We start from the raw sequence: 14,048 nt of genomic DNA, 5'->3' as shown, positions 1-14,048 counted from the left end.
ACTATCTCCCGTGCATCTCACTTTATACTTTTTACAGGCAGTGTGCCGATAAATCGCTCAATCACTACGTTAAAGCATCGTGAGAACTGAACAGATTTCGAATACGGAACACGTTATGACAGCCATAAAAATCTAAATTTCTGTATCGCTAAGTCAAATGCATGGTAGATCCGGGATAAAACTTGACATGGAACTGTTTGTCATTCATTGACTTATGGATTTACAGACTTGTTTATGACACAGTCCCTCTGATTAGAGGGACAGTGATTATGAGTTGCTATATCACTTTGCCCTCAAACCAGACACTGACATGTTTGTTCAATAGTTCACGGTTCACTATATCCGGGCTCGCCCTCCTTCAAAGCTCTGCCTTGCCCTGTTTGACCTATATACACATTGAACTGTACAATGCGATTACAAAGGGACATGACGTGTGTCTTTGTGCTACTACAGTACAGGTTGTATGTAGCTAGGTACATGTAGGTAGGCTGTAAGTTGTGCAAGCAAGTCTCACCGGTCTCCAGTCTTAGATTGTTCAGGTGTTTTTATCAAAACGATCTGGAGCCGTTCACCAGTGTAATGATCATACCCAGGTAAGTGATTTTTGTTACAAAAAGTCAGTGGTTGAAACTCTCCAAGTTCTGTAGTTATCGACATATCGACAGGCGTCGAGTCAATGCCGTTGAGTTTGGAACACTGCCACGGGACGACTGTTTGAGAGCCGTCGATTGACGGAAATTCCACCAATAATGAAAAATTCGTCATTCCAAGCGGCAAATCTTTCGCCACCGCACTTTACGCTAGAAGTAAGCTCCCGCCGGGAAAGTTGGTATTCTTCAGGTAACTCCCTCCGCACGGACATGCTCTTGGAGAGCCTTTGACAACGAATGATTTATACGGTCAAGAACTTGTCAGTATGAAGATAGTACATAGGGTTGACAAAGACACGATTGAAACTAATTTTTTTGGAGAATTGGATCTTAATATATTTTTCAATGCAAATTTCTCGAAAGAGTTAGGTGCCCTATGGCTGAATGTTGCAATATTACAAATTACTCATATAGAACAAGTGTGCAACTTAACAAGAAAAGCAAATTGAGGTTACATTTGCAGATGAAATCGACATTTACATCACCATCTAATTATCCCAAATTAGTTCCAATTGTGTTCAATGGAAATTAGTAATAAATATACAAAATGTCACCTTTACAACGCTATAACGTTTTACTTCCGCCAAAGCCGGGTTGTCATAGACGCCATTCAATTCACAACATTGGAGGCTCTTTTGTTACCGCGAGGTTGAAGCTCTTTCAAAGTGTTGACAGTTAAGGGGAGAGAGGTCAATCGTCGGAACTTCGATTTAAAGGTCATATTGGACCTATACGATCAAAGCAAAAACTGTATCTAAGGCACGTTGTCGACTGGTGAATGTTACATGTTTGCCATAATTTACATTCTGTAAACTTTAAATGTTGCAGCTATATGTTGACATGACGCATCTATCGTGCATGAAATACATTGTTTGTAAACAAGGTACCGCACAGGCGCGTTTCCGACGACCGTATCGTCCCTGTAACCTACATTATCACCACAGAGGTGAGCTTTAGCCCTGCGTACAGGTCTGTGTGTTCCCGGCGTTATATGTACAGGTCTGTGTGTTCCCGGCGTTATACGGCCTCCACCACAGCTCTGCAACGGTCTATGGAGATAACTGGCGACTCTGCGGTCCGGAAGCGCACCGCAACGAAAGAACAGTCTTTTTTGGCCGAAATTCTACTCTATCGGGGCAAAATCCTTTCCCTGCCTACCTTTACCTCCTAACCGACCCCAGAAAAGATGCGATTAACTTCTCCTAACGTCCAAAACCGCTCTTTTTCTGAAACATAACGTACTCGACAAGTTGTTTACCCATAGAGATCGCAATTTTGAATCTCGCCAGTTATCTCTATGGACCGTTGCAGGGCTGTGGTGGAGGCCGTATAACGCCGGGAACACACAGACCTGTACGCAGGGCTAAGGTGAGCTTATATAGCCAGAAAGCATTTGTGTTCGCGTCGACCGTTTCCTGACAGGTCTCAAGTTTGGAAACATCTCGCATTTCGCGAAATGGGGTCACAACCATGTGTAGCCGTGACGTTATACCAGGAGCCGTACGTTTGTGTTTCAAACAAACAAACACGATCCCTCTATCATAGAGGGACCATGAAACAAACAAACAAACAAACAAACAAACAGACAAGTTATAAGTTATTACTCATGCATTGCCACTCGTGTCTCTGACTTGAACATAGAAGTGACAGTAACTTTATCACTATTATCGTTCAAAATTTATTGCTTAGCAGTACGGCAACGGTAAACATATTTGGGAACTGGCAGAATAGACCGGGGGGGAGGGGGACTTGTGTCCTTTAAAAAGTTGGTGGGATGCACAGAAAACTCTGACCCCCCCCGCCCACCTGATTGATTGCACAACAATCCTGACCTTCCCCTAAGACCCTGAAACGTTTGACTAGTTGTTTCAATCTTGTCTGGCGTCAAGCAGAGTTGAAGTTGTGCACAGTTGACGAGTACTTCGGCAGGATTCAAAGTCAAACAATACAAACATGTCATTTCATTGAAAACAGAATTAATGAAAAAGAGTGACCTTGACCCTTTAATGTACGCAGTGCAATTATCAAATTAACTCTAGACATACCAACAAACTGTCTTTCATACACTTTTTAATTCCTTGTTGACGGTGTTGTGGATGTTATATTGTAAAAGTTGGGGATGTTTTGTTTTTGAAAAGTAAAATGAATAAATTGATTAATTCAAGTTCAATAGTTAAAGGTTTACCACTGACAAATTTAATATCTCTTTCGTATCTTTGACGTTTAGCATTGTGTGTATAAAAATATGAAAACCACAGATTCACGTCACGTTCCAACTAATTTAATCATAGACAGTAGAGTTTCCCCCTCTTCTGTCTATCATCATTTAGCCTTTTCAATGCAACCTGTCCGTGTAAAGAATTGTTGTTGACAAGCTATTGTAAAGGACCAACGTTGTTTGTCAATAAACACTGTGCTCGATAGGTTGTATAATATACCGTCTGTGTGTCAACAGCCTGTACACTAGGTCAGAGGAAAGACAAGCTGATGAGGAGGAGAACACAATCTTTGATAGTTGCAGTACATTAAGTCACGATATAGATGTACATCAGGAAAAACGACATTCGAAATCTTCCGAGTGATTAGGCGTAATAAACTAAAAGACTGAACTGAGATGTCATAATGCCGAAAAATTGCGTCCAAATCACGCCGAATATGAAAAAGTTAAGCGCCGCCATCCAAGGTACTTGTAGCTGCACCTTATGGTCCACCGCTAATAATTTCTGAGTCTTACACATCGAACTTGACCATGGGGTATCGCTCTTTAATGTCATCAGAGGTCATTGAAGAGACCTGTTCGAAATGATATTGTTACGGAACTCGTGTCGCAAGTTTCATTTCGTTCGTTCGCCTTGACTTTTCATGAACTTAATATGTATTGTACGGTGTCGTGATGACAGAACCACGTCTTTTGTTGGGTGGGGATTATATTGCTTCTCATTTTTTTACTTTTTTAACCACAAAGCCCTTTTTTATTTTTTGCCATCAAAGGTGCAGCATTTACATGACAGTGTCGCATTATGAACGAAGCTATTCTAGTTGTAGTAAATGACGTGTCGCTGTCAGAAGTTAAGTTTCTCGTCAGGAGGTTTGCGGCCGGAGACGCCAAGATGGATAACATCGACGTCACCATCAAAAACATCGAAGAGACATACCAAGACGCTACAGAACGCAGTTACCAAATACTTGTAAAATGGAAAGAAATGGCGGGAAATGAGGCGACGGTTGCGAAATTGATAGATGGTTTAATGGAAAGTGGTAAAACAACAACCGTTGAGAAGTTACAACAGAAATTGCCCGATAGTCATACAAACAAAGGTAGCTTTTTCAATCATTCTTACCTCTCATTATATTTCTGAAAAAAAATCACCGACAAAATAAACAGAGGCAGAAAGCCCTTCATACCGTATTATCGATTCCAAACATCCTCTCTTTAGTAACCACAATTTAATAAAGCTAGGTATGAGCTCAATTGATTTAGACAATAGCTCAAAACCAGGAAGTCGACTGAAAGGTATACTGTCACCTGTTCCAATTTTGCCACAGTTATCTTGGAAAGAGAAAATCTAACCAATCACAGATTTTCAGCGGGTGGCCGCTTTTTTAAAAACAGCGCCCTCACATGGGCATTGTGAATACCAAGGAACGCCCTTTTACCATATATGGGCATATTTAGATTACAGGTGACTGTATACCTTTTACCCTGTATTGTTTCAACATTCCATTCATTTACACACTCAGATATGCGGAGTCTCACCATGGAAGGGATGTGTGCGTGGCTCAGACGCCACTCAATAGACGACCAGACGATTTCAGTTTTTCGGGAAAATGGTGTCACTGGTAGAGACATGATGGAAATTGTCACCGAGGAGACGTTAGTCGGTGCAGATTTCAACTTAAAGAGCTTTACAGCAAAGAAGATTATACAATATCGTGACCAGGAAATGAAAACATTGACAGATGATCGTCAGCCACGTAAGTGCACGACACATCACTTTTCTAGGGCGTCGCAAATCTTTCATTCATTTTTCACTTTCTGCGCATGTATTCGTCTGACTGTCCATAGATTTTTGAGATTCCTATATAGAAACCTTGGGGTAAATAATACACATTCGCGACAGTGAAAAGTTAAGCACCACATAGCAAATGAAAATATCTTAAATACCGACAACTTCGTGCAACTTACGGGGGTAGCTCATTTTAAAGCTCTGGGCGTAAGAAATATTTTCACTTGCTTTTTTTTTAAAAATCGACATTTTTATTTTTTCCATAGAGTTAACACATGGGTGGCAGCCATTTTGAATTTCAAATGTCGGTAAATGTTGGGAAATTTGTTTCTCTAGTACCAAATTTTTCATGGTGAATCTGATTTTTATTTTTAATTTGGTAAGAGTACGGTTGAAAATTTCATATATGAAAATCTGAGCAAAAGTTTTCAGTCGTTCACTTCCGAGGCGCTTTATACTTCCTTAACGAGTAACAGTAAACAAGGATCACTTCAGTTTTCATTCATATTTGTCCTATTCACCAATGGATAAGCAATAGCTTTGTTTTTATTACCTTTAGCAGGTCAGACTGTGGAGCGATCAGAACGAACATCAACCACGGTCTCCTCGAAGGGCGTCGAACCTGCTCAAAGTCCAGAACCTGTTGCAAACACACAAAGCCGCAGACCTCGTCCAAAAACGGCGCCAGTGAGATCAAGATCAAGATCAAGATCTTCAGCAATCGCAACCACGACGACAGGTAAAACGATGAAGATATGTCGTTTGAAAGCATAGATGACACGGTCCGGCGCCGGAGTACTTTGTGGCACACAAAATCAGATTGACATCACAATTACTGCCAAATATCGAACAAATTATTCAAATCTTATGTGACGTCGCCGATGACAAAGGTTTTTAATCAAATACCGACTAGGCAAAAAAAAGAGAAATACCAATTAGGCCAAAGTAATTAAATTCTTTGTTTTGCGTCCCCACCCCCTTAGGTTTTTAAGGTTTTCATGAAAAACACACACGATGTATTTGAATAGGAAATTTTAGGACATGACCGCTTAGCTTTTCTGGACTAAAATTTTGTTACAATGTTTCATTTGCTGCAATCAAATTACATTGTGTTAATTTTCTTGTGTGTGTTTTTCAGCCGCTTAGACGCATACCTTTTCCCATTTAGAGTGGACGCAAAACAAAGAATTTAATTATTTTGGCCTTATTTATCTATGGTACTTGTTTATTTTTGTTTACTTTGAATGATTTGCCGATAGATAGGTCCATGCAATGTGTTGACGACAACTTGATCCAAAATTTCATATATCAAATTGTTTTTGTTTTGCCTTTTTGCTGGTTCTTAAATTGAAGTCGTTATTACGTTTTTTATCCCCGGTCATGTTCAAAAGTCAGTAATGGTGCGGATTAGGCCACAGTTCTGTCATTTTTGCAGTAGGTATGATCGAGTATAAAATAATCATATATTTGTCTCTCAATGAAGGTAACGTGGACAACACTGCAGCACAGGTTCCATCTACGAAACCAAAGGAACGTTCTACCATTGCACAAGAAGCTCTAGAGAGAGTCCCAGAGCAAGAGTCAGGTAAATACATCATGCCATGTACTCATGGACGTAATCAGAAGAGGTCACAACCTTTGACCCTTAGCCCCGGCTTTTGAAATATTCAAAATCGTTGTGCCATAAAGATTTTACAACGCTCTGAATGTAACAGTTATGTTGGCGAACTTGTCAAGCAACTTAGTGCGCTATACAAATACGTTTTGCACAATTATACATCATTTTTTCACTCCCTACTCTACGTATAGCACCTGCTAGTCTATGTCCGGATTTTATTCATTATTTTACTGATTCAGTATCGTAAAAGTTCGATTACAAAGGGAAACTACCCAACGTACTGTACTGTTATTTTTGGGTGTGACCGGGGTGTCAGGGGCTGTCATCTATAACCTGCACTGCGCTGGCTTGAGCTTGCCGACAAAAAGCCGTGTCAAAACTAATTTCTGTGATTTAGAAAATCAAACTGTTTTGTGGTTTGAGAAAATGTCACAGTGATTCAGAAAAATACCATGGGTATACCTCATTAGGGAACGTAGCACACAAATATGCTTTAATTTAAGTTTTATTGAACTTGTCTCAGTGCAAACACTTCTGAGACACTGAGCGAAATAAATCATGTCCGCTCTTTATGCTAGAACACCAGAGAGTTCTGCTCAAAACATCTCCTTGCCATGTGACCACAGGTAAATTGAATTCGCGACCGACCAGCAGTGGTCAAGTGGCAGCCCCTTTACACACCTATGCCATCCCAAAATAATGGTACAGTCCGAGGAGTAGCTCTGTGGAACCACAGTCCCTCGTGAGCTATTCAGCTCTGGGACTATTCGCCCCATAGTCGTGTGTACATAAGCGTATGTACACATGTCTATGGGGCGAATAGTCCCAGAGCTGAATGTCTCACGAGGGACTGTGGTGGAACGACACTTGACAAGGTCCATGCTGCTTGTGTACTTAACGTAGTCGGTGGCCAGTGTAAGCCTTATCTGTGGAACACGCAGTATTTTGCCCACTGATTCTTTCTTTATCAATTTTCACCTCGATTACTAGTACTCAGCAAAATACTAAATTAGCGGAAAGAAAAATAGTAGATGAGCGAGTCTTCGTATGTCATCACACACAATGCAAGGCTACGGTAGGATGTGACATGAAGTAGTTACACGTATGACAGCAATTCTTTGCGAGTACATTTGCTCGAACTGTTTCGGCCAGGCAGTGATGTTGCTGAAACACGACTCTGGTCATTTTACTGAATTGCAAATCTGGAAAAAAATCGACACTATACGAATAAGAAATGTCTGTTGAACAAAGCTAGATTAAGAGAGGAATAAATTAGCTAGTAAAAACTCACCTAGCTATCCTTTGATTTGAATTTGCCCCGTCTTTTAACTCTCCACCAGAAAAAAAAATCGTTCCCCTCGAACGCCCAACGCAGCGCCCTCTACGTCCAAAACCCCGACTAACTTCTGACGAACGCATAAGTATGTAGCTCGCCCGCTAGACTTGGTCGCCCAGGAAGAACTGGTGAATAGTTTTCCTGTTTGCCCAAATCGCTTTGCTCTTTACCCATCACATTTCCCTGAGTTGTCTCCGTTAATATGAAATGATACCGTAATTTTAAAGCTAGTTTGTTATGCATTTCTGAATAAATTATCGTCGGAAGTAAGTTCAAAACATGATTGTGTCTCTGTATTCATTCTATCTTTTCAAAAGCGCAATCTGTTAAAAAAAACTTGATACGTTCATCATACGTTCATCTAGTTTCGTAAACTATCATCATTTTCTAAAACGGTAAATATGTGTAACAACAATAAACATGGGCCTTCTGAAACGTGACAAAACTCAGATACAATTTCTACGCAGAAATACCGAACTGATGTATACCTAGCCAAGTACTTGACGCGAAAGGAGCTCTCTTGTAAAGATCGAAGTATTCGTTATAGATTATTCACCCTCAAATATTTCGGGTTTAGCTGACAGACATTACCCTCGCATAGCCATATATAACTTCCTAACAAAGTAAACTTCGGAATGAACGCTTTCGTGTGTCGCAAACTTACTGTCTACAACAAGGGGCGCATTCTGTGTTCTAAGGGCAAATAAAAATTAATATATATGTTCCCGATAGCCAGGGCTACCCTTTGAAACCTGCCGAACGTAGACAGTTTTTTTCGCATTTTAAAAGATTTCAAGTAATTTCTCGTATTTTATGGTTTTCAGCCGACAAAAAGGAAAATAACAAACATTTCAACAGACCGACCTACCCTAATTTTCGGAGGCATGTTACCGGAAAAAAGAGAAACCAGTTCTGAGATATTGCTGCCGTTTGTATTTCTTGTCAGAAAGTTAACGCACCCTGGAGGGGTATTCCTGATATTTTCACATGGGTTGTGACGTCCAAGTTGAAAACATCTACCTGTGCATATTCCAAAAATGGCACCCCTTGTTAGAGACTTGCTTGACAAATTGGAGCATTTCACCTTTATTCTGTTGGATGTGAAAGTTTTCCTAAGGCAAGGGACATTTGCTTTGTTATCGACCTATAAAAATCGACCCAAGTTTAGGAATTTGTTCGTGAGAAGGTAAAAATTCGGCCCGGGGCAGCACATATTCGTACACCTTTCTATGGGAGTATCCCCCGCCCTGTTACAACCGATAACGTAGTAACTAACCGATAACGTATCAAACCCGATAACGTAGTAAAAATTTACCGATAACGTAGTAAATCAACCGATAACGTAGTAACGAACCGATAATGTAGTAATTTTTTCTAACCGATAACGTAGTAAAAATTTACCGATAACGTAGTAATTTCTCCTAACCGATAACGTATCAACAAATTTACCGATAACGTATCAATGAACAATAACGGATTAAACCAACTGACAATATAGAAAAGTCAACCAATACCGCATCAAAACGACCAATAACGTATCAATTAGCTGATAATATCTGATTAAGCGAATCATGGGGAGCAATAGATCGATCGATTTATAGATAGATAGATACTAGATTGGTAGATAGATAGATAGATAGATAGATAGATAGATAGATAGATAGATAGATAGATAGATAGATAGATAGATAGATAGAAAGATAGATAGATAGATAAATAGGTCGATCAATGTATCGATAGATAAATCAATCACTCAATCGATAGATCGACCGATCTATCTATCGATGTTTGATAGATAGTCGGTCGATCGATAGATCAATCGATCGATAGATAAATTGATGGGCAGATCGATCGATAGAACGAAAGATCTATCAATTTGATAGAAAGATAGATCAATTAATCGATAGATCGATCGATCAATTCGATTAAATGGTCAATAGATAGGTGGATAGATAGATCTATAGATCGATTTGTCATCACATTGTCTCGTACTCAATTTTTTTTCTTCTATTAATTTTTTTCCATTTAGCGTAAATTGTTACAAATATGTTTGTTTCTCATCCTAGACATGTTGCAAAACTGATGCGGTGACGCGGTTTTTTCTTCTCATTTTTTTACTCTTCAACCAACAAGAATGCGCGAAAAACATGAAAACGACATAGGAATGCACGCAGAGATAAATGCACAGTAGTTATAGCAACAGTTCTGCGGTTTGACTTTTAGTGCAGCAATGCACAGTTAGTGACATATGTGTACTGTTCTGAATGGAATGTTAGTGTCAGTTATTTTGTTTACAGTTCTGTTTTATACAGCACTGTGTTATGCACTACCGTCGCGTATTTTTGTGGGTTTTTTTTCATTTCATTTCCTCATGAGCAGAAAAAAGGTTGACATGGCGGGTCTCAATTGACACGCGCGAGGATGAGAAACAAACTTTTTATTTTTCTTGGCCTAAGCGTTTTTTTTCTATCAGCACTATACTATGTATGACTACTGCATAATTTTGCGATGTCTTCGTAATAAGATGTGACTCGACGTGAATCACAACAGAAAGGATAAAAAGGAAAGAAAAAGCAATACGTTGTCTACAAAATCTGTTGAATCGGCTTGCTTACAGGAGTAATTTGCAAAATTAACGAATTGTGATTGTAAGGAATTCAATTGGGCAATGAGTCCAGATTTACCTGTAATTCAGTCCCAGAATGAGAGTTACATGAGTGCTTACCGGTGCATTACTGTCTGTTCTGTTCTGTTTTGTGTCTATGTTTATAACTAGTGTATTACGAATTTTTAACCCAGTGTTATCGGACTACGGATGGGTATGATTGCGATTATTTTGTAAAGGCTTATTGTCATTTTGATATACTGACGTTGTAAGTAACGAAATTTTATAATCGGTCATATTGAAAACTTTTTCCAAGTCCTCCCAACTTAGAAAGCGTGTCTATAAAGACACTCTCATATGTGTTGTATCTTTAATTCATCCTGCAGGAATACTTATAAATTGGTTCGCATTTCCAAAATTGATGAAATTCGATTCGTGATGTCAGAGTAATATCACGAAAACAGTATACTTCAATTTGATACGTTATCGGTAAATTTATTGATACGTTATCGGTTAGGAAAAATTACTACGTTATCGGTAAATTTTTACTACGTTATCGGTTAGAAAAAATTACTACATTATCGGTTCGTTACTACGTTATCGGTTGATTTACTACGTTATCGGTAAATTTTTACTACGTTATCGGGTTTGATACGTTATCGGTTAGTTACTACGTTATCGGTTGTAACACGCCCCCCTCCTCGGGAAACATACTCATATTAATGTCATGCTCTCATTTGCCAACACTATTGATTTACAGCCTACCCTTTGAACTTTGACCTGATCTCATTTGATTCCGTTATAGGTAATCCTGGAAAGGGGACTTTCAAGACGTTATTTGGTGAAGGATCAGGACCGACTCAGTTCAGATGGGCCATGGGAGTATACGTCAAGAGAAACGGCCTGTGGGTTGTTTGTGATACAGACAATCACAGAGTTCAGGTTATTGATCCAATCAAACTCTGCTGTGATCTCATCTTACAATTCCCTTCGTTGCCGACATTTTCACCTTATGACGTCACTGTTAACGAAGACACTAACACGTACTTCATATGTGATGAAGGCAATGACAGAGTCGTGGCGAGTTCAGAGCGAAGCGAAATTCTTAACAGTTTTGGCCAGAGAGAAGATATTCAACCATTGTCAATAGGTCTTAGTTGTTTTGGATTTCTGTTCGTTGGTGATGGTAACGGATATGTGAGGAAATATAACCAATCCGGTGAACACATCACAATGACTGAAAAAGGTCAGGTCAAATCACCTTGGGGTTTGATTGTGAATGACAACTGTGTCTTCGCGTCGGATGAAGACAAAAGATGTGTTCACGTTCTCAGTCATCGACTGGTTAATTTAAGAAAGATTGGCAAGGGATGTTTGCATGAGCCCTGGGGACTGTGTTTTAACGAGCGGCAGAATGGCATATATGTATGTGATTGGATAAAGAATAGACTGGTTGAATTAAGTTTTGAAGGGAGATTCCAACGCTACGTAGGTGAAAATGTGATAAACGGACCCTATCATATTGCTCTGTGCAAGGACACTCCATACAGATTGGTTGTACAGCAGGGGGACTGCATCAAACTGCTTTACATGTAAACAGGTGCAACAACATGCGGTCAACGCTAGACCTACTGGCCAACTAGTGAAACTCTGTTACCTCAAAATGATTTCTGTTGCACAATCGATAGAAAAAGTTGGTTTGTTACCTGTGCAATGTTCGCTAGATTTTGATGTTAAATGTTTGAACTCCAGTATCAGATGGCTTTCAAAGTCGACAATGCTAATAGTGTACTTTCTACTTAATTAGGAGATTAAAGTTATCATTCACTGAAACAAATTGTGTATATTCTTTTCTTTTTTATCTTTGTGGCCACTGAAAGTAAGGTGCTCCATCGCAGGTATTTTAAAACGACTAGAAATCCTGGTCTACCAGGCCATCATGGAAGTGAAACTTTCCCGTGCACTTTGTTTTGGATTGTTCTCTAAGTAATCGGAATTCTATGATGGTTTTCAAAAAGTCGACTATGCGGAGAGAAGAAGTATCACTCAGTTAGGAGAGAGTGTATCATTAGGGGGCATCAATATGAATGGATATTCTGTAGTAGGATGGTTATTTGACGAGATGTAAATGTTATGTCCATTTGTATTTGAGATCAGCCAGAAATATTTCTGCAACCCCTCTACATTAACAACAAGTCTAAAAATATTTTGTAGAGATCAATTTTGTCAACAGCAACAACGACAACAACAACAACAACAACAACAACAACAACATCAACAACATCAACAACAAATATTCTTCTACATGCAAAACTGTCAGCCCTCGTTCTTTGACTCTTGACTATTCAGATAAAGACGCTTGGAGTTTGGAAAACTTTCAACTCAGTGTATCACGCACTCCTACTTCACACATTCAGTTATAGACACTAAAGGAAAGTTGTTATCGTCATACATTAATAATAGATTACAAACATTTCTTTTTTTAATGCAGAAATGTTATTAGATTGGCAAGTCGGGCTTGCTTGAATAGTCGTTCTTGGGATTCCAGTTATTTATACTTCATGTCTTTCAACGAACTGTCAGAATGTCTGGGTCACCCACGCATGAACTTGACCACATGTCTTAAAGTTGCTCATGTTCGTGAAAGATAGATTAGATTGCGTTAATTTGTGATCTGGGATAACATCGCCCAAGCAATTGAAAAATGATTATTGGACTCTAAGGCGGTGAAAAGTGCTGTACACCAAAAGAGCTTTAAAAGGGACCTGCATTTGTGGTAGATCAGAAAAGAATTGACAAAGTTTGAGAGTCAGAATGTGTCCCCGAGGTGCATCGGGGAAGCATTTATGATGACTTTGAAGTGAACTTCTAATGGAAAGTACCCTGAGACTTACTTTCAATTGAACATTTTCTTCACTATTTCAGCAGATCTGAGCGTGGTCGCCCTAAGGCTTAGAAACACACCAACGAAATTTGAAAGCAATCTAATGAACATATACATACATTAACAGGATCCGTAGAAAATTCAAGCTTCCTACATCATGATAGAGAACGTTTACTAGTCACAGTTTTGTCGAGCGATATAGCGTCTACGATATTGTTGCTTGTTCTCTGTGTGAGAAAATTTTCTACAAAAGCTGTTATACATGGCCACGGAGAACAAGGAAGACACAATTTGCAGCGCTACAAAATATTGTATTTGCTTGCAATGTTCGCATTAATTTTATACAACCCCTGATAGATCTGTTGTGTCAACCAACAAAAAATTTAGTGTTTTCCATTTTCGTCGCAAAGTCGAAATTTTTTAACAATATACTTTATGTGTTCGACAATGTTCGTAATATCAGATACAGACTTTAAATAAACGACGCAATCTATAATTTCATGTTTTACACTTGCTTCTCTTGTCTTTATTTAATCGTAATTTTCTTAAAATGAACCTGTTAATTTGGAAACATGTTCGCTCATTATTAAAGAATTTAATTAAGAAATTAATTAGTGAATAAATAACACACCTTGCCGTTTTCGGTCTTTGCTTTAATTTGCATATCAAATAATGCAGTGGTTAAGGATATTCGAGTACTTTTTCACTCGAAGGTCATTTTTAGTCTATCAAGGACAAAATTAATCAAGTGACACATTTTACTTTTTTTCTCGAATCTGCTATCACAAACTACTTCAAGGGAGAAAAAAGTACAGTATATTGATCGTCGCTAACTTGGCTAAATTGGTCGTTCAACATAGAACAGCCTATAGGCTGGCATAATGCATGGTACATGTAAGCCGTTCTAAATAATGTAAACCTTTATCATCAGACATTATTTTGGAAATC

At 38.9% G+C, this 14,048-nt stretch overlaps 1 protein-coding gene across 2 annotated transcripts; it reads left to right on the top strand.

Moving 5' to 3' along the window:
- Positions 1–398: 398 nt before the first annotated feature.
- On the top strand, positions 399–13,607 carry LOC139130158 (uncharacterized). 2 transcript variants are annotated; one of them, XM_070695891.1, is made up of 6 exons: positions 399–593; positions 3,642–3,968; positions 4,392–4,625; positions 5,217–5,396; positions 6,141–6,242; positions 11,022–12,046. In XM_070695891.1, exons 2-6 carry the CDS (start codon positions 3,671–3,673, stop codon positions 11,810–11,812), a joined length of 1,605 nt encoding a protein of 534 aa, XP_070551992.1. In that variant the 5' UTR covers positions 399–593; positions 3,642–3,670; the 3' UTR covers positions 11,813–12,046. The 2 variants fall into 2 exon arrangements, with proteins under 2 accessions (XP_070551992.1, XP_070551993.1); XM_070695892.1 differs by having other exon boundaries at positions 436–593; positions 5,220–5,396; positions 11,022–13,607.
- Positions 13,608–14,048: the final 441 nt, after the last annotated feature.

This window comes from Ptychodera flava, chromosome 3 (genome assembly GCF_041260155.1).
Source record: "Ptychodera flava strain L36383 chromosome 3, AS_Pfla_20210202, whole genome shotgun sequence".
NCBI lineage: Eukaryota > Metazoa > Hemichordata > Enteropneusta > Ptychoderidae > Ptychodera > Ptychodera flava.
This window is presented reverse-complemented; position numbering and strand designations above follow the sequence as displayed.

What these genes read in the sequence shown, in the direction of transcription:
- LOC139130158 (XM_070695891.1), top strand. Translation starts at nt 3,671, where the DNA reads ATGAACGAAGCTATTCTAGTTGTAGTAAATGACGTGTCGCTGTCAGAA. An exon ending in GACAGATGATCGTCAGCCAC is followed by an intron (nt 4,626 to 5,216) that starts GTAAGTGCACGA and finishes TATTACCTTTAG; the next exon opens with CAGGTCAGACTGTGGAGCGA. An exon ending in AGTCCCAGAGCAAGAGTCAG is followed by an intron (nt 6,243 to 11,021) that starts GTAAATACATCA and finishes ATTCCGTTATAG; the next exon opens with GTAATCCTGGAAAGGGGACT.